The 22,193-nt window shown below is 40.6% G+C and overlaps 1 protein-coding gene across 1 annotated transcript in view; it reads right to left on the reverse strand.

The window, feature by feature from the left end:
* Window positions 1-376: 376 nt before the first annotated feature.
* LOC124284719 (protein WWC2-like) overlaps window positions 377-22,193 on the reverse strand; it is an 89,845-nt gene continuing 68,028 nt past the window's right edge. Inside the window, exons 13-25 of the mRNA XM_046720825.1 lie at window positions 17,290-17,376; window positions 12,875-13,061; window positions 12,376-12,573; window positions 11,970-12,043; window positions 11,232-11,335; window positions 10,769-10,887; window positions 10,073-10,324; window positions 9,772-9,870; window positions 8,405-8,555; window positions 8,017-8,090; window positions 7,045-7,068; window positions 1,602-1,729; window positions 377-746 (exon numbers count right to left, since the gene is read on the reverse strand). Coding sequence (XP_046576781.1) covers window positions 623-746; window positions 1,602-1,729; window positions 7,045-7,068; window positions 8,017-8,090; window positions 8,405-8,555; window positions 9,772-9,870; window positions 10,073-10,324; window positions 10,769-10,887; window positions 11,232-11,335; window positions 11,970-12,043; window positions 12,376-12,573; window positions 12,875-13,061; window positions 17,290-17,376 — 1,621 coding nt within the window. The 3' untranslated portion in view covers window positions 377-622. The remainder of the gene's footprint in view (window positions 747-1,601; window positions 1,730-7,044; window positions 7,069-8,016; window positions 8,091-8,404; window positions 8,556-9,771; window positions 9,871-10,072; window positions 10,325-10,768; window positions 10,888-11,231; window positions 11,336-11,969; window positions 12,044-12,375; window positions 12,574-12,874; window positions 13,062-17,289; window positions 17,377-22,193) is intronic.

Genomic DNA, 22,193 nt, shown 5'->3' on the forward strand with positions numbered 1-22,193 from the left:
AAAATGAAACACAACCACTCACCTAAAAACAAATTGGAAGGCTTGTCTCCATTTCAACTTGATTTTTTGGAAGAAATTTAGAGGTATATTTCTTTCTGTTCAATACTGACATGACAAGGCATTCATGTATTATAAAAAATAAGCGTGAAAAACGAAGTAAAATTATCGAAAATGATTTAGATTGTAAACTTTCCATGAAAATTAGTTGCCAACATTTCCTCAGATCATGTAAGTACTGCTAATCACATGACTACCAAATATGGTACTTCTGATCACATGACTACCAAATATGGTACTGTTGATCATATGAGTATCAAACATGGCCATATGGCCACATGGCATTTGTCTTCAAAGATCATGTCACCAACACGATCTTCATAGCTGTGATTTTCTCTTTTCCACTTAGCTGTTACGTGGTCACATTCTTGTTCCGTGACTTCCACAAGCTTTACCTCACCATCAGTACAACCATTGGTGTGAACAGCAAAACTGTGCCTGTGTTCTGTCCAACCAGTTCACGGATGCCAGGCAGCTCGTAAATGTCTCTCAGTGCTGACGACTTCCTCAGGTGCAGGTAATTCAACTTATGACTTCTTTCACAAATGGACATTTGGTAAAGCAATCAGACTTCTTCTCCAACTCTGTCATCGTTGAGGAATTCCTCCAGTCTGTCGTCCGTTGTGGCTGTTTCACAGGGTATGACAGGCACCTTCATGTTGACTGTTGTGAAAAACGCCATCTTTTCTCTGCAAGAAATCAACATAAATATTCAAGGTTTCCCTGGCAATATGTTTATAACATGTTTCACTGTCCTATCACTTTCATTTCTTCTAATATTTGATACTAACGGCATCAGAATATTCAAACTCAAATCAAAGTGTGCTCATCTGAAACTTGACATGCATATGCAACAGTACTGTCAATACAAGCAGTTTGATGACGGAGGAAACCTCTAGCAAAAGAGTGATTATGGTTTTACGTCGCTTGTAGCAATATTGTGGCAGGGGACACAAAAAATGGGCTTCACATATTGTACCCATATGGGGAATCAAACCCGGGTTCTCGGTGTAACGAGCGGACGCTTTAACCACTAAACTAACCAACAGCCCCTCCAGCAAATAAAGAGTTAGATACTCAACAATTCAGTGAAACCCACAAGCAGATGCACATAGCTGACACTAGCAGTATTACCAGATCAAACCTAAACCCAGGACCATTAGTTTCTGGCCGCCACATCTGCACTTCAAACTCCAATGTTTTAGACTCTGCCACCCCTGCCGTTCAAGAAACGTCCACTGAAATCAAGTGCTCGTCCCAAACTGGGACAACAACCAACAAGATGTATTCTAATCAACATGTCTTTGCTATAACGTGCAACTCTAGATCTAGGCAGGGGTGGAAGGCATGCTTTCATCTTCATGTACATTCTTGAAGACACATTTCACTTGCTATCTCTCTAATGGTTTCTGAACAGGAGCAACCTTGTGTCACATGTAGTAGAATACTGATTTGTTTTTGGACATATGTCCAGGTGTAAAAAGGGCTTTCACTACCTTAGACCCCCAAAAGAAATGACCATGTAACTCGCTGATCAGTTTTACCTGAAGTTGATGGCATTACACTGCTGACTTCCTCTACGCATGCGTTGTACATCTCTTGTGACCTTCTTCATGAGCTGCTGGGCACGACGATCTTGCTTAGACACATTCTTTGACGTCTTCTTTTGACTCTGCAAAAGAAGTAAAGGATTAGCTTTAACTGAAGAATATCCATCCTTGAGCCATTCATTAGCACCTGCATCATCTTAGGAGAGGAGTACAAGAGTTGGCTCCCTTCAATACAGGTCACTTAACATCATTGCAGGAAATCATTGGAATGTCTTAATTACAATCAATTTGGCATATTAATTGTGAGTCCGATTAAGATAAATTCACAGCGGTTCACGAATCGCAGTTTACCCACACTACGCCTTTTGGTTTCTGTAAACCAGAAATTCAAAATGGCTAGTTTTAGGAAACCATGACTGACTGACTGAGTTTGGTTTTACGCCGCTTTTAGCAATATTCCAGCAACATCACGGCAGGGGACACCAGAAATGGGCTTCACACATTGTACCCATGCGAGGATTCGAACCCGGGTCTTCGGCGTGACGAGCCAACGCTTTAACCACTAGAATACCCCACCGCCCCAGGAAACCATGAATACCATTTCACTTATATCACAGCTATATGAAGGAGAAATATCACTGTGTTCATTCAGTATTGTAAAACTCATAAAACAGGTATTGTGCAGACAAATGGACCAAACTAAAGTCATTTTAAACTTAGGAGCCAGCAGATCCAGGGTGTTAAGGATCACGGACACACCGGATCACAAAATATCAGCCGCCATTTAAATAAATTAACTTAACAAAACACCTTACAGACAGATTACAATTATACTAGATAAATATTACAACTAATACCTAGCTTTTAATATACTGATACATATATATAAATACAACAGCAACATTAAAATATATTATTCAGAATTATACATAATTATACACATATATATATATATTCGGAAATAATTCATATTTAACAACAATTGTTTAGACTGTGACGAACAGTACACAGTTTTCATACCATGCATGGACCATGCTATCTGTCATGTCAGTCAGTATATGTATGACACACATTCCCGCAGTGTTTACAAACAAACAGCATACATTACTTGAAAGGTCGTTCACGTCAACATTCTGTGGAGTACAATGATCGGGTCATAATCCGGCATGCCAAACATCTCAACTATTCCCCTCAGGCCCAGATTAGTGTTAATAGGCCATACATATTGTTCATAGCAATAACTAGGTCACTGCAAGCAAATTCCACATGTTGATGTACACTTTGATGGGTAATGCATTTCACTGAAGTTTAGTCTACAAGTTGTCCAACTCCAAAACATCTTCATTATAAAACTATTAGATACCTGCTTCAAACCATTAAAACTAGTTCAAAGATAACACAAATAGCTTTCAAGAAGAATATACATGCTCCAGGGCTATTAGTGTGCTGTACTGACTCTAGAACATGTATTAACCTTGAGGCAGTATGATGGGGCATGTTAAAGATCAAAGTCATGCTTGGTGTGAATCAATCATGCACTGACATCAATCTTGACAGCTCAATACTATGCGCTTATGAATGAATGACCTACTTGCTGACATGGTTGTCAATAGCAACATGACCTAAATCTTTGCCATTCAAATTCCACAGATATAAAACTCACATAACAACTGCATATGACGAATACATTAACATTCACACTTGGAGTCAAGGGAGGTAACTCACTTCAACTGACTGGCAACTGATCCCAACTACGAGCCTGGTTGGATGCAATCTTCTAAGCCCAAATGATTATTGCGAAAATATAAACTTTTAGAACCATGTGGTCTTGTTTACTGTTACATGTAACTGAGTCGAGCTCCAGTTTCCTAGTGACAGGCTGATCCCTAGCTACAATTGCTGTAAGTATATGTTAAAGTGTGGCAGTTATGCTTGCCACATCTTTATCGGCCCTGGAAATGCTACAGACTTGTAGCTCACTACATGAACAAGTTAGTAATGTAACAGATGACAAGTTTAATGTGGATGTGTGCCCCTATATAATGGTATGAGTTAATCTGGGGTTCAAAAGCATGATCAGATCCTGTAACAACCAAGGGCCATAACTTCAGTGATATGCTACAATAACTGGAAGACCCATAGAAAAACAATGATGAGAATCAAACCTGGGACAAATACATTCCATGCAAGACAGACTACCCTTTAGGCTAACTATTAGTACAACCACCTGACTACCATCCTAGCCCTGACTCTCATATTCACATCCAACCACCTGACTCCAATCCTACCCCCAGTCTAAGTAAACTTAGGCTCAGTATTATTCACTGGTATATACTGAGTCTAACAAACCCTAGTAGAAGGTCGTGTCAGATAACCTTTGTGCAACCTATGACCATCCAATCAAACGGGAGACAGCCGAATGGAATTAACCAATCAGAAAATGGCTACTATTTAGGCTTAAGTGTGACATGCAAATGAAACAAGATGCAATTGACAGTGTGCTCGCTTTGGTGTTTTTGATGACATGGTTACTATTAGGTTATATTTCCGCAAGGTGACGTCCTTTAATAAAAGACAAAATGCAATTTTCAGCAAGAGTTTACTCACTGATGTGAACAATAGAGCCCAACATGTGTATCACTCGGAAGCGATCGTGTTGAAATTATAGTATTTGGAATCGTTTGATTACACACATTTTCAAGGTAAAAATTCAAACGGTGTGTGCGAATGTTAACTTTCACGATTTGGTAAGCTGTGGTCTGATTGGTCAATTCAAAAGGTTAGCTGACGCGATCTTCTACTAGGGTTTGTTAGATTCAGTATAGCAGTGTAGTATAGATTATAAGAAAACATGATCGATTGCTTGGTCGTTTAGTCACTGCGACCAATCTTCGATTATTTCAATTAATCGGACCACCACTACAACACAGCACTACTCCTTTCAACATGACCTATACTTTGTTATAATACTGTCAATAACCTATCAATCCTCTACATATTTCATGTTCACTAATAAAACCAAGTGTTCTTGTATCGTTGTACATAATCTGACATAAAATATTCATGCCTGCAAACAGAAACCAAATGCTATCTCCAGAACTATCAGTCTCACTGCCTGATGAGAGGCAAAACAATAGCATCCTCGAACACACATGCAGTAAAAGTAGTACTTCTGTCTGACACAAAGCAAGGCTAATTTGTATAAGACAAATATTCAGCTAATATTCAGCATACTGTATAGTGTCTATAAAGATGCAAGAGTCATGATACATCACATTATACACACTCACAACCAACACATAACCAAGATAATCTAAGAAACGGTTTACCCTATTTTTATGCAAGATGATTCTGAAATTCATATGCAAATTCTCATTTTCATGCAAACAATATGTTCAAGACACGAAGTTAATGTGTTATTAAAGATGAATGAAGGGGCTTCTAACTGAAAATACATCAACGTTTTCATTAGTTTGTTAGATTTTTAATGCTGCAGTCAGCAATATTCCAGCTTTCACAGCAGCCTGGACCAGACAATCAAGTGATTGACATTGTGAGCATCAACACATGCCACTGGTGAGGTGAGGTGAAATTGGATTTAACGTCGTGCTTGAGAATATTTCGCTCATATATGACGGCGTGCGTGTGTATGTGTATGTGTGCCTGCTTGTACTAGTACTAGACTGAAGCTGGTTTTATAGTGCTAGCCCACTGAGATACCATGCCACAGTGAAGCATGAACACCCCACTCAAACACATTATACTGATTCTGAGCCGACCAGTCCTTGTTGTACCCATTAATGCCGAGCGCCAGGCAGGGACCAACAAGTACCATATTATAACGTCTTTGGTATGACGCGGTCGGTGATCGAACCCGCGACCTTCCGCTCTCCGGGCGGACGCTCTAACCACTACACCACGGAGGCGGTCATACGCCAATGAAGTACAATGACACGGAATCTACCAAGTCACAGAGTCTGACCAATCTGGTTCCCTATTATGACCAGCATCAGATGCTAGGGACCAATTAAAACCCAGAATCTTCACTGGGTTTTCTTTACTGGTTCCTGTACAACTAAATACAAGATGACATGACACTCCCACCAGTGTCCTTCAAGTTTGATCTCAGATTATTCGAATGAAGACAAACTGACACATCTGACCCAGAAAGTTGGGAATAATGACAAGCTCAGAACAGATGCTGAGGGAGTCGGAGAATTATTTTCACAAAACATGTAACAGTGAGAACTGAATCAGATAGAGAACATGATCTGCAGACTCCGGCACAGGACAAGAATCAGAAGCAGAGCAGGTTGTAGCTGTAAAGACTGAGGGACATCCTGGCACATCAAGGTCTGGTGAGATTCAAGTGAATAGCTGGCAGTAGGGTTCCTGCTTGTAAGATTCAAGGTCAGTGAGTGAGTATGGTTTTATGCCGCTTTTAGCAATATTCCAGCAATATCATGGCGGGCACATCAGAAATGTGCTTCACACTTTGTGCCCATGTGTGAATCAAACCCGGCCTTCAGCGTGATGAGCGAACGCTTTAACCACTAGGCTACCCCACAGCCTCTATTCAAGGTCAGAACAGAATCGAAATCAGGTGTGAGTGGTGAGGAAGTTGGTTAATAGACTTTATCATGACAGTGAAAGCTGCTGCTTGCCAGTCAGCAATATTCCAGCTATGTCATTAATGATGAGAGACAGAGTTCTACATAAAGAGCCCCAAGATGACCTCAAGGAGGATGTTCTTCTGAACAAGGGGTGCATTTATGACAAAGTTGAGCATTGTTAGAAGATATGGGCTTGACTGTCTATAGATACAAAGGAGATCATAAACAGGCAAAACGGAGCATTGAAAATGTCAACATATGCATACCTACACTATACACTACATGTATACCAAAAACTGCAACAGACTTTAATAACCTGCTTAATGGAACACCATACAAAGAAGACAATATTTAACTTGCCAAACTGGAAACAACTACAAGTGATACAAACCCACAACACACCTTGTGCATTGTGGTGTTTCTGTAAATGTAAATTACCGTTTTAATTAAATTAGCCAACATTGACAAGATTATGAAGAAATATTTTTTTGGGTACAAAGACAACTTCTTTAACAATTTTGATATTTCATGTCAATGTCAAATGGGTCAATGACAATATGTTGCTATTTTCTACTCTAAGGAAAAAGTTGTTGCATTTTCTGCAAAACTGTGTTCTCAGTACTCCCATTTTCAAGCTTTTGTAGAGTTCAGCTGATCCAATACTTACTACACAAGCTAGTCTTCTTGTCACTATATGTTTCAGTTAAACAAACACATGCTATATGAGAGGGCAGGGGTTAAACTGGGGTTAGACTATGCATTAGCATCATGCTATCATGCTGATTGGTCAACTGACAGCAGGATTAAACCAATCAAAATCTTACATGATGTCGTAGAATTCCCAGTTTCTGTAATGAACATAGCATAATGAGGAAGGAGTCTATGGAAGTTTATTCAGGAGGTAACAGAAGAAGACATTGAGACGTCAAAAAACTTGTCTTGGGGAAGACAGTTCCCTAAACTGTTTCGCACACTCTGCTGAAGAAAGTAACGACTCGGCATTACTCAGCAGCCAATCATGTGACTGGACTTGTAAATTATAAATCTATGATCCTACAACTTTGATATTGAGGAGTATGACAATAAGTCTTCATACATAAGAGTGACAATATTGTTAGATGTGTCCAGTCTCCAAATGATGACAAAAAATGCAAATTGTTGAATGAAAGGCTTAAGATGTGACATATGATCAGATCCTGCCTTCCAGATGAAATAAACGCTGAGGGAGTGTGGACACGACCCAACTGCTCAAAGTCAATTTAACTTTAAATTAAGACAGTCACTAAGATTGCTTTGTGCATGTGGGCAAACAGTTATGGAATGAGAGTGACCACTACTTTAGTCAAGGCATGTAAGCGTGATGAACAATGAATCCCAAAGTAATGGAGGTCTGAGACATTCACCACTTCCATGAAACAAATGAGCTGGTGCGATTCCAACGCATCCAGAGACATGATCAGGGTGATTCTGTGATTCACCATGGTTTCGGATACCACAGAATCACCTTTGCAGAGCATTACATAGGTGCCTTACATGACTGGACCAACCGTGGCCCCAGTGAACAATGGAGCTTCATCTCCAGTTTTACCCTTAATCTCCATGGGACAAGTCAACGGGGTACTGATGATCTACTGTGATCTATGATCTCCAGCAGGACCACCAAACCAAAAACATACTATTGACAAGCCTTGCTCTGGCAAGTCTTTGGATACTCTAAGGTATGTCAAATTGTAAAGGTGACTCTCAACTGCCTAAATTGTTGTCATACTTCTTATCAGTCACTTGTTTGAACTCACCAACTTCTCAGCATCAGACAGCAGCTTCTGCAGCTGGTCATCGTCAGACAACCAATTGGGCAGCTCTGTGGCTCCTGGAGGAGAAAGTGCATTCAGGTTAAAGGCACACTGCAGATAAATCATGATTTTAGGGCATAACATAGTGTCTCAGCAAATCAATAAATCTTCAAATCCTTGCTGGTATCCCTGTTTAATCAGCCTGTAAATAATCAACTCTGGGATGGGTAAACTAGTGGTTGATAGCATGAGTGAATGGTAGAGTGAGTGAGTGAGTTTGATTTTACGCCGCTTTTAGCAATATTCCAGCAATATCACGGCGGGGACACCAGAAATGGCTTAACATATTTTGCCCATGGGAAGGAACGTGGGTACAGATTCCATCAAATACCTTTTGACTTGGCCTCCTCCATAAGTCGCTTCAGTTCTTTTAAGCGTGTGATTTCATCGTTGAGGTGTGACAGCTTGACGTGGGAGGCCTGCAGGTCCAGCTCCAGGTCCAAGGACGTCCTTGGGTTCAGGTGGGCGGAGGACGAGGACGACTGAAACATCGTGAGGAGGTGCAGAATAAAAAATGCCAACCAGTTTGTTTTATCAAGGAAAACAATAAAGCATCCGTAATATTGGATGAATATGATCAACAGTATATTCCAGCCCAAGAACATATAGAAACAAGTTTAGAAGTGAGCACAGTTCGATGACATACCCCTACAATTTCCTCACTTTGGGACATGGAAATAGTTGACTATGATGATGTGAGTGTGGCCAGGTAACCATTCAAACACATTTTGCACAGTGGTTTACCAAGTCATGTTTCCATGGAAACAATAAACAAAACAATTTCTGTAAAACTTTAAAATAGCAAAAGGCAAACATCAATGGGTAATGATTAACATGTGTGTGAAGTTTGGTGAACCTAGCATGTAAACTTTAAGTTGATATATCCGACAAAGTTTGGAAGGAGGTATTGACGGACAGAATGAAGAAAGCAGCACTATATAATTTCAGGCTAAGTTACTTTATAGCGGGGTATAATTACCTCAGCAGAATAGTTATAGTGAAGATTCAACAACAGTCATGACTTACAAGTACACATTAGAAAACTCATTTGATGGGAATGGAATCAAAATGCTATGACCATGAAAGGAGTGAGTGAGTGAGTTTAGTTTTACACCGCACTCAGCAATATTCCAGCTGTATGGCGGTGGTCACCATGAATGGAAGTATTCAAATCAATGATAAATAGTATCATAGCAAAGTGGTATCACAATAATACACAATAATAAGTACATTAACAAAGACTATAAATGGATGATCATAGCATTGATCTTTTAGATGGGGAACAAACCCGTGAAGGTCCGGGTTAGAATGAGTCTTCAGTAACCCATGCTTGTCGTAAGAGGCGACTAACGGGATCGGGTGGTCAGGCTCGCTGGCTTGGTTGACACATGTTATCGGTTCCCAATTGTGCAGATCGATGCTCATGATGTTGATCACTGGATTGTCTGGTCCAGACTCGATTATTTACAGCCCACCGCCATATAGCTGGAATATTGCTGAGTGTGGGGTAAAACTAAACTCACTCACTTACTTAGATGGGGAACAAGGTTTTCAGTGTGACAAGCCAATGCCTTAACCACTTGGATACTCCTACTCAGTTCTATAAATAATTTCCACTGGTAATACTTTATAATGGATATATGGGCAAGATTTTGGACACAGAAAGGTTGAATTGTGTCAAAATGTTGTCTATCATACCTTGCCTTTCCATCGAAGACTTCTTCTCTCCAATGCATTTCTCTGGAATGGCCCTCGTTTGTACAGTGGCATAGAACTATCACTGTCACTACGATTGAGCTGAAAAACAAGAAATTGATTTTCACATTAACAAATCTTTGCATGAAAAGGAAAATCACCCCATTTCATTGAACAGAAATTAATTAAATACATTCTCATGAAGAAGTTTTCACCCATAATTAATCCATTCATCAAAAACTCCTTTACAAACAGCACAGCAAGGGGAGACAACTCTTGTCCTACGTTTTCCACAGTTACGCACCTTGCACACATAGCCTGGCGCTTGTTGTCTGCATGCCGGTGAGAATGTCTGTGACCGACGGATGGTGCTGTTTCGAATGTGATGATTGTGTTGCCTCCGTTTGATTTCTTTCACCAAATAATCTCCTTCGGTATTCGTCTCAGCATCACAGGTTTTGACATGTAGAGATTCATCCGACTCAGAGAAGTGGTCGTCCAGGTTTTCAATGTTTTCCAGCTCAGCAAGAACCTCCTGCATCATTTCATTGTAGTCCTGAAGTAGAGAGCACAAACAGACTGATGCCAATACCATTTTATATTGGTTGGTGTAATTGGCCTTAAACTCAAAAAAGAGTTAAACTTCAGCTTTTCCAGATCAGCAGTTACAAATCAATGAAAACCAAACACATTCTAACATGGCCACGGTAAGATACCAAAAGATACATGGTTTTTCTTTGAGTTTGCATAAAAAGATTTATATGCAATATTCATCCCTCTAACGAACAGCAGTTACAAAAAAATGTTGTGGCTATTAATTGAAAAAGAAATTAGGGGCCACTTTTCGGCAAAACACAAATTATTTTCCTGCAGCTTCCTCAGAAACAAACACATTCATACTTCTAAAACTATACTAAAAGCCTGTGAATAGACTTAATTCTCCCTTGTATACAGTTAATACCTGTGATAAAAGTCTAATATCATGAAGCTCGACTGTTACCTTCTCATCTTCTTCCTCCAAATCTTCATCATCTTCATCGTCCTCATCATCGTTTTCCCCAAATCCAGCCAGACGTGGGCTTGTCTCCCTATCTTGGTGGCTGGCCATATCCTCAGGACCTGTGGTCAGAGGTAATTGTCATATATTTAACAGCCCATGCCTCCTGATCAGAGGTAAAACTAGTCTTGTAGGACTCCGAGAGTGAGTCACTTTCATAAATATTCCAGCAATATCCCCAGGAACTGGCTCCACACATTGTACCATGTGTGGAATCAAACCAGGCATTCAGCCTGACAAGCACTTAGTGGCCAAGGGACACAACTCTGCACTATGAACGATAGTGAATCAGACCGAGCCATGCATGCCCAGTTCAGGCACAGAACACTATGTAGATGATCTTGGGCATGGAATGTCTTGCGTTGTTCTGGGACTGAAAGCAGAGACGTGCCGAGTGTGTGCTTACCTTGGTTCCTTGTAAGGGTGGAGGTCTGTGAGGAGATGATGGTCGACTCATCGCTGCTCTCTTCCTTCACTGAAGACACGGCAGGATGGGGAGACTTGAAGTGACTGAAATAGGCCACACTTATATATAATACACATCAGATTACACCGTCATACAATACACACACTGTCTTACATTACACACACTGTCCTACATTGCACACACTGTCCTACATTGCACACTGTCCTACATTACACACACTGTCCTACACAACACACTGTCCTACATCACAGTCCTACATTACACACTGTTCTACACTGCAGTCCTACATTGCACACACTGTCCTACATTGCACACAGTCCTACATTGCACACTGTCCTACATTACACACACTGTCCTACATTACACACACTGTCCTACATCACACACTGTCCTACATTGCACACTGTCCTACATTGCACACACTGTCCTACACACAGTCCTACATTACAGTCCTACACAGTCCTACATTACACTGTCCTACACTGCACACACTGTCCTAAATTGCACACACTGTCCTACACTGCACACACTTTTCTACTTTGCACACACTGTCCTACATTGCGCACATCATCTTGCATTGAACACATCATGAAATAGACTATTAAATATTGCATACATCATCCAATATTGCATACTGCATTATATATTGTATATACCATCACATTTAGCACACCTACCTGGCCTCCTTCACGACAACATCCAGGACTGGCTTCTCATCACGGCAGAGACGACTTACGCAGTTTGGCTGAAGAAGCTTCGAGGAGCTGTGTTACTCTGTCTGATGATTCTCTCTGAAATAGAACACATGTCCGAAATGAAAAATAATGTTCCTGTCTTGGGTAAGGTCTGGCTGAACATACACAGAATGTATCAAGCCAAAAATACCCCATTCTGGAAAAACAGAACATCCAGATGCATGTAAAACAAGAAGGAATATTTGCTTATCTGTGATTATCCACAAAGAGGTACCATGAAAAGTCCACATATCTTTGGTGATCATTTTTGGAATTCAAACCCATGACAATATCTAGCACAAGTCAGCACTTAACCCACGGTGAGTGAGGTAAACATGCAAACAACCTGGCAGTAATGGATGTCATAATCCCCACAAGTAAAGTGTTACCTGTGTGAGAGTTTGGCTGGAGGAGTGGCGTGTGTCGTCTGAGCTGAGCGTACTGCTGGATGATGGCTGACTGGCTTCACTTGATTTCTTTGTTCCTGTCCTTAAGTCGGACTGCATGAACTTAAAACTTAAAATGTTGTACCATCGAGTAGACACTTCCTTCGGGTCGAAATCAGCCAGACTCACTTGAGCACAGCCCTGTCAACAGAACAAGTTGCATTTTCAAAGAATTTCTGAGACATGAATTATAAATTATGCCGATGAAAACTAAACATCACAAAACCAAACAATAACAGGTATCAAAGGGCAAAACATTTTGCATGAAATAGTATAAGACAAAAAACTCAATGAAAATATGAAGAACTCAAACAATGATCCTATCTCTATGTTTATCAATGCTACAGATTTTACATCTGCGTGCAAATGTATTTTCATAAATTTCAAAAAGGAAAAGTTTCCATCAATGGAATCTGACACAGCTCATTTCTGTGGCACTCACCAGACACTCCTCCTCCCTCGTGGGGTGTACACTCCACACGTTAACCTGTAGCGTCTTGGAAGACAACTTCTGCTCTGCCAGGATCACACGAAATGTCTCAGCAAATTTGGTGTTCTTCAGATCTGGTAGCGTCTTCGTCTTCCACGACGTCTCCATGTTGTGTGGCAACAGTGCAGCTTTAATACATCTGAAAACCAAGAATATTATCATCAAACTGGGAGGGACAAAGAGGATAGCAGCTCTAAAAAAGGGGGTCAGTTTATTTCTGTCTAAGTACAAAATATTGTAGCTTGTTAGTGAGTAAATGCAGTTCAAAACCACAGTCAGAAATATTCCTGCTATAAAAATCAGCCATGGGCAGGGAAGCCAGTGCTTAAAAAACAACTAGCAGATTACAACAAAGGGAGGTAACTCTGCACACCAACAATTTTGGAGGTGCAACTGGGTGAGGTGAGGTGAAATCGGGTTTTACGTCATGCTTGAGAATATTTCGCTTATATATCGATGTGCATACGTGTGTATGTGTATGTGCGGCGGCGTGTACTAGCCCAGACTGAAGCTGGTTTTATAGTGCTATCTCTCTGAGATACCATGCCGCAGTGAAGCATGAATACCCGACTCAGACACATTATACTGACTCCGAGCCGACCAGTCCTTGTTGTACCCATTAATGCCGAGCGCCAGGCAGGGACCAACAAGTACCATATTTTAACGTCTTTTGGTATGACGCGGTCGGGGATCGAACCCGCAACCTTCCGCTCTCCGGGCGGACGCTCTAACCACTACACCACGGAGGCGGTGAGGTGCAACTGGGAATGATATGAGCATTGTTGTAGGTGATGAATATAACTTTCATACTGTACAACAGGGTTTTCTCATTCCTTCCAGAGACTCGCAAATCAGTATCTCCCTCATTCAGCAGAAACCAAGGAGGAGGATACCACTCACATCTTGTGTGGCAAAATCAAAACAAAATAGTTTGCAGAGTCTAGTTAATGTATGACTGCCAGCTCATTATCACCTGAAGTCATTTCACAGTTGAGCCACTGCGATGCAATTTGTCATGTTTCTGAGCTGCGTCCATGTGGGTGGCCATGAAATGTGTGCATTACATGCCGGATTCATCTACACTCGTTAAATTCACATAAATTCCTGGAATTCCATCCAGTTCAATTTGGGCACTTTTCATGCAAATAACACATTTCCCTTGATGTAAACAGAGGAATATATATCATACGGGCCTTCTCATCGGGTGGACATATCAGACAATCTCAGACAATCTCTGTCAAGCTCTGAAGCACACAGTCTCTGATGAAGACAATCCCTGAAGCTGTTGAGTCTCTCAAGGTTGTTTATTTCAACATCATTCCAAATAAATGTAGACGTTTACAAGATACACAAACTCAGAAAAGAACTTACAAGTCAGAAACTTCATAGTAGTTTGCTCACTTTTTGATACCCACCATAAAATATTCCAGATGGCAGATTTATTAGATAAAAGATTGCTATGCAGTCAGATAATGGTGTATGACAGGGGCAGATAGATGAATGCATATGAATCCATAACTTATGGGTGCCAATAACTTATCAGAACTGTATGGATTCAATATTGGAACAATATCAATGTTTGGGGCAACGATTTTGTTGTCCTGGAGCTTACGCCTGATTGGTTTGATGATGACAAACATCAAAACACTGAAGCAAGTACATGTGTTGAGTTATCTTTAGGCTTGCTGAATCAAACATTTAATAAGTGCAAAACTATAAAAAACAGATCAATTTCAATGACTGATTAGTTGGACTGGTCCAGTCACCAATGATGCTTCAGCCAGTTTCCAGCATCAGACATAATACTTACACATGGCCTCCTTCTGGGAAAGCAAGTGCCATCAGATTGCGGGCTTGTTCGATCCCTATCAACAACATCTTCTCCACGCCTTCGTACCTGGAACCAGACACAACACAGATTAAAATTAAGTCCAATGACAACAGTACCAGGAAATATAGATTGTACATTGCACCAGACAAAATCGAGAAAAACAGATGCTGACATCAGATTATGCAGAATATGACACATAAAAATCTGATAGATTATTGAAAAATCAGCAGCATCACAACTGACTGATCCCACCCTCACATTTGAAAGATATCAATCACTATAGTGAATGAGTGAGTGAGTGAGTGAGTGAGTTTTATGCCGCACTCAGCAATATTCCAGCTATATGGCAGTGGTCTGTAAATAATAGAGTCTGGACCAGACAATCCAGTAATCAACAGCATGATCATCGATCTGCGCAATTGGGAACCGATAACATGTGTCAACCAAGCCAGCAAGCCTGACCACCCGATCCCATTAGTCGCCTCTTACGACAAGCATGGGTTACTGAAGGCTCATTCTAACCCAGACCTTCACCGGTCAATCACAATAGAATGATATCAATCACAATAAACAGATATCATATCACAATTTACAGATATCACCATCACAATCAACAGATATCACCATCACAACAGACAGATCACTCAGATATCACTATCACAATCAACAGATATCACCATCAGAGGTGGACATTGCCCACAATCTCTAGTTGTTGGACTCCTGCCATAGAGTACAGGAACACCATCACTGGCTACCTCACCACCCCAGGATTAATTCAATGGGGACAAACAGACATGCATCAGTGAAGTCAGCAAGCCTGACACACACACACCCCACCCCCATCCAAACCCAATCACACAAGCCCATTATGTGCTTCTTACAACAAGCATGGGTCCTTAATTCTGGCTAAATATGTGAAACTGTATGACATGAAGAAATAAACCTTTCTAAGTAAATACAAATAAAAGTCTTCAAAACTAATAGATCTTCTTCTAATATCAACTGCTAAACACTTCTTCATTCCATGTCAAACAAGAGACCAAGATTGATTAATAATCTTTTTGTTCAGAGTGAAAAACGACACAATTTCAAACTTCCAGTTAAAGAATCCTTGTAAGCAGACGCCATCTGTGTTGAAGTATATGGCAGATCACCATGACATAGGTCAGTGGAAACTCATCTCCATCCCAATAATAACCCATGACATGAATTCCTCCCATTTCATCTCCTACCACAGGAACTAAGAAAGACGCAACCTTCTGATGAACATATGTGTGTGTCATTCCGAACCCTTGGAGTAGATCTTATATTGAATTACTTTGCTCTGCAAACTCTGGAATCTTTCCAATTCATTTTTCCAGCAATGTATAGCAATCAACATCCTCCCAACAAAACTAGCAAAGAAAAATAACAGTCAAAACAAATTCAACAAAACGTTTTTAAAGTATTATCAAACATCTTTCAAACCCTGAACATCTCAAAAAGGGAAAGTGCATCCTCTTCAGTCTCTGACAATTCTATTCGTCAAAAACAGACACTTAGTTCCAGAAATATAGGTATCTTGTTTGAAAATATAAATAAACTCCAAAACGAGCACGGAAAAGTTCTTCACTTAAGAGGTGAGGCAATCTAGACTTGAGCAATCATTCTAGACTTGAGATAGACTCCATGAATACTTAAGTCTCTAGGGCCTGGAGACGGGCTAGGTCATGAGGTGCTCCCTTGATTGCCAGCAAGACTCAAAGACAACTGAAGATGCTGGTTTCATGTGCACTCAAAGAGGAAATAGCCAGAAGAGTGTGCATCACTAAACACACAGCTTTGGACTGATGCCAAGATCTGCACAGAGGAGAGATGACAGTTTATCGAACAAAAATGGCAGAATGCTCTAGCCCATCGGGGAGTCTGCTCCCCAGTCTGTAGTGGAGAAACAGGTACACCTCAGGGCTGCTTACCTAGTCCGAAGGAAATATGATCATAGCTCAAGGTGAAGGTGTTCCATCAGAACTGTCAAGTAGATAGTCAAACTGAGCTTAATACAGCTCTGACTTAACTCTACTTCTACAAGCTGACCTAGATTGTCATGAAGAAATTAATGAGGGGGGAGAGAGGGGTGTCCTCGTATTGTACAGTACTGGAAACTAAACCTGGATCTCTGGCAAAACACTGACCTCAGACGAGGTCTGCACGGGCATGGTGTTGACAAACCTAGAAACGATTGTGTGTGGAGTTGAGTGAGTGGTTGAGTGAATTGGTAAGTGAGTGGATGGATGAAGGAATGGCGAGTAAGTGAAGGAGTTGGTGAATGGATTAGCAAATGAGTGAATGGGTGGATGGATGGGCGAGTTGGCCGGTTTGTTGCTTGTTTTCAGTGGTTGATTGAATGGGCTGCAAGTAACAAACAAACCAAAACTGGACACGACCAGAAGAGATTGGCATAGATCGGAGATGATCCGTGCTGCTTGTTCAATACACATATATACTATTGGGATGCAATACCAACCAGTCACTTCTCAGCATCAGACATCATACTTACACATGGCCTCCTTCTGGGAAAGCAAGTGCCATCAGATTGCGGGCTTGTTCGATCCCTATCAACAACATCTTCTCCACGCCTTCGTACCTGGAACCAGACACAACACGGATTAAAATTAAGTCCCATGAAAACAGTATCGGGAAATATAGATTGTACATTGCACCAGGCAAAATCATGGAGAAAAACAGATACTGACATCAGATTATGCAGAAAATGACACATAAAAATCTGATAGTAGATTATGGAAAAAGCAGCAGCATCACAACTGACTGATCCCACCATCACATTTGAAAGATATCAATCACTATAGTGAATGAGTGAGTGAGTTTAGTTTTACGCCGCACTCAGCAATATTCCAGCTATATGGCGGCGGTCTGGAAATAATCCAGTCTGGACCAGACAATCCAGTGATCAACAGCATGAGCATCGATCTGCGTAATTGGGAACCGAAAACCACCCGATCCCGTTAGTCGCCTCTTACGACAATCATGGGTTACTGAAGGTCATTCTAACCCGGACCTTCACGGGTCAAACACAATAGAATGATATCAATTACAATAAACAGACATCACCATCACAATAAACAGATATCACATCACAATCAACAGATATCACCATCACAATCAACAGATATCACATCACAATCAACAGATATCACCATCACAATAGACAGATATCACCATCACAATAGACAGAGATCACTCAGATATCGCTATCACAATCGACAGATATCACCATCACAACAGACAGATTACTCAGATATCGCTATCACAATCAACAGATATCACCATCATAGGTGGACATTGTTCACAATCTCTAGTTATTGGACTCCTGCCATAGAGGACAGGAACACCATCACTAAACACAAGCCTCAGGTACAATGCCAAGTTGTATACAACAGCTGAATTAGAAATGATTGAAATAATCAAGTAAGGATCAGAGAGAGAAAGAGAGAGGGAGAGAGAAAGTGTGTGTAAGTGAGTGAGTGAAGTTTTATGCTGCTTCTAGCAATATTCCAGCAACATCACCCCAGGAGATTACCATGTAGGGGAATGGAACCCAGGTTTTCGGTGCGAGGAGCGAATGCTTTAACCACTAGGCTACTTCACCACCCCAGTCAGGATTAGAAAATCCAGCCAATGACATCATGGGCAACTATTAACTCAATGGAGAGACACAGACATGTATCAGTGAAGTCAGCAAGCCTGACCCCCCCACCCCCCACCCCACCCCAAGCCCAATATGTTCCTCTTACAACAAGCATGGGTCTTTAATTCTGGCTAAATATGTGAAACTGTATGACATGAAGAAATAAACTTTTCTAAGTAAATACAAATAAAAGTCTTCAAAACTAATAGATCTTCTTCTAATATCAACTGCTAAACACTTCTTCATTCCATGTCAAACAAGAGACCAAGATTGATTAATAATTTTTTTGTTCAGAGTGAAAAACGCCGCAATTTCAAACTTCCAGTTTAAAGAATCCTTGTAAGCAGACGCCATCTGTGTTGAAGTATATGGCAGATCACCATGACATAGGTCAGTGGAAACTCATCTCCATCCCAATAATAACCCATGACATACATTCCTCCCATTTCATCTCCAACCACAGGAACTAAGAAAGACGCAACCTTCTGATGAGCATGTGTGTGTGTCATTCCGAACCCTTGGAGTAGATCTTATATTGAATTACTTTGCTCTGCAAACTCTGGAATCTTTCCAATTCATTTTTCCAGCAATGTATAGCAATCAACATCCTCCCAACAAAACTAGCAAAGAAAAAATAACAGTCAAAACAAATTCAACAAAACTTTTTTAAAGTATTATTAAACATCTTTCAAACCCTGAACATCTCAAAAAGGGAAAGTGCTTCCTCCTCAGCCTCTGACAATTCTATTCGTCAAAAACGGAGATTAGTTCCAGAAATATAGATATCTTGTTTAAAAATATAAATAAACTCCAAAAGGAGCACGGAACAAATCTTCACTTAAGAGGTGAGGCAATCTAGACTTGAGCAATCATTCTAGACTTGAGATAGACTCCATGAATACTTAAGTCTCTAGGGCCTGGAGACGGGCTAGGTCATGAGGTGCTCCCTTCATTGCCAGCAAGACTCAAAGACAACTGAAGATGCTGGTTTCATGTGCACTCAAAGAGGAAATAGCCAGAAGAGTGTGCATCACTAAACACACAGCTTTGGACTGATGCCAAGATCTGCACAGAGGAGAGATGACAGTTTATCGCACAATAATGGCAGAATGCTCTAGCCCATCGGGGAGTTTGCTCTCCAGTCTGTAGTGGAGAAACAGGTACACCTTAGGGCTGCTTACCTATTCCGAAGGAAATATGATCATAGCTCAAGGTCAAGCTGTTCCATCAGAACTGTCAAGTAGATAGTCAAACTGAGCTTGATTCAGCTCTGACTTAACTTTACTTCTACAAGCTGACTAGATTGTCATGAAGAAATTAATGAGGGGGGAGAGAGGGGTGTCCTCATATTGTACAATACTGGAAACTAAACCTGGATCTCTGGCATAACACTGACCTCAGACGAGGTCTGCATTGGCATGGTGTTGACAAACCTAGAAACGATTGTGTGTGGAGTTCAGTGAGTGGTTGAGTGGTTGAGTGAATGGTTAAGTGAGTGGATGGATGAAGGAGTTGGCGAATGGATTAGCAAATGAGTGAATGGGTGGGTGGATGGGCGAGTTGGCAGGTTTGTTGCTTGTTTTCAGTGGTTGATTGAGTGGGCTGCAAGTAACAAGCAAACCAAATCTGGACACGACCAGAAGAGATTGGCATAGATCAGAGATGATCCGTGCTGCTTGTTCAATACACATATATACCATTGGGATGCAATACCAACCAGTCACTTCACACACAGTGAGCAGCTTATTCTCCCTTACAACAAGCATAGGATAATATTAGTCTCAGTCTCTAAATCGCATTTTTTTCCCTTCTGCCTTGATCTTTCTGCAGTGCTAAAGCCCTAAATGAAGCACGACTAAATTCATACAGGTTCTCCCAACAACTGGGGCTCCCTTTGGATTTAAAAGGAATTATTTCTTCTCACCAAAATTATACATATTGAAGAGACATAAGCGTTAGTCTAGGTACAGACTTCACACCTCCTGACCCTGAAACCTGGCAGGTATTAACTCCAGTACCGGTAAATGTAACCAAACACACTAAACCTACACCTACAGCAAGAAAACTCATGTTTAACTGAGAAAAGTCTACTCCAGACTGAGACCATCATCACGGAATGACAAATAAATTTAAGTTAAATAAACAAAAGAAATATCATATTTCAAACCCATGAAAAACAAATGGCAATGAAAAGTGAAGCACATGCTATAAAGAAAGCAGCAGGACTATTTCTGTCTGTACAGTGCAGACACCATGAATGTATGACAGTGTATGCCTGGCACGGCACCAAGGCATGCACACCGGCTTGTGGCCAACCGCCGTCGCCGCCAATAGAACAGCATACAGGGACTGGGTTACTATGTTCCTCTCAGAAAACAATCCACACTCATTCCGTAACCGCAATGTCCGATTTTTTAAACTTTGGGGATGCTGGCTGCAAGTTTGCCAAAGATTGAGGCACAGAGGTATCTTCTTCTGTATGACTCATGCTGTCTGAGACTGTATTCCCCGGTGCTGGAAGTCCATCAGTGTCTGGCGCCACCGCCAGCTTACCATATTCTTGATAATCAACACCCTGTCATCTGTAGTGAGGTTTATAGACAATATTCTTTAGGATCAACACCCTGTCATACAGAGTGGGGTTTATATACCATATTCCTTATAATCAACAACCTGTCATATAGAGTGAGGTTTATAAACCATATTCCTTACAATCAGCCCAATATCACATACAGTAAGATATATACCATATTCCTAATCATTAACATCATGTCACATGTGGGGTTCACAGGGGTGGAAATAACTTTAAAATTGCTAGTGTACTCCGGTACAGTAGCACATGTAAAGTCACTTGCCCTGAAAATTTTCCCACTATACCGACCGTTTTCTTGCTGATTTTTTAAATAAACAACATAATTAACATTTGAAACTCAACTGGACACCGATACAGTGTGATATACAAATTTGCTTGCCCGCCAGAAAAAAACACTGGACTCAGACGTCGGGCAATGGGTTATTTCCACCCCTGGGTTCATCATATCATCAAATGAACCGATAACATTCATATCCTGATACTTACACCCTAACATAGCTTACATATAATATTCTTTATTTATAACATAGTTATATACCATACTTCTTGCAATTAACAATCCCATAAGTGTAGCATTAAACAACAAATAAACAAGCATTGTCACTAAGGTGACATAATCCCCCGCCGCAAATTATCAAATCAAACTTATCAAATCAAACTTATAAAGTAATGAAAGTTTAAGATGAATATTATATGTCAACAGAAAAAGCAGGACCAGTCAACCCGGGTCTTGATATCTTGCTCTTTAGTTGTTCAAACAGTGACAAACATGAAACACATATTTTCAAGACAGGACCAGACCCTTGATATGAATGAAATATGCAAACACAAAATAGTAATATGCAAAATTAGTATTAAAGAAATTGCTTATTGAAAAACATTCAAGGGAAGTCTTGAAAGTCTATGAAGAAAATCCAGTGAACCGTTCTTGAAATATCTTGCTGACACTTCAGGTTAACATGCTGAAATCTTCAAAGTGTCGTCGTGACCCTGAAAATTATGTGAAGGTCACCAAAATTGACTGGGCCCTTTGCCTTCCCTGGATGAAGCTTGGTGTCAAACATGAAGAAAATCCAGTGAATATATTTTGAGATATCTTGCTGACTATCTTAACATGCAATTAAACATGCTGAAATCTTCAAAGTGTCGCCATGACCTTGAA

The sequence above is a fragment of the Haliotis rubra genome, unplaced genomic scaffold (genome assembly GCF_003918875.1).
Source record: "Haliotis rubra isolate DU_JTF1 unplaced genomic scaffold, ASM391887v1 Scf343, whole genome shotgun sequence".
Classification (NCBI taxonomy): Eukaryota; Metazoa; Mollusca; class Gastropoda; order Lepetellida; family Haliotidae; genus Haliotis; species Haliotis rubra.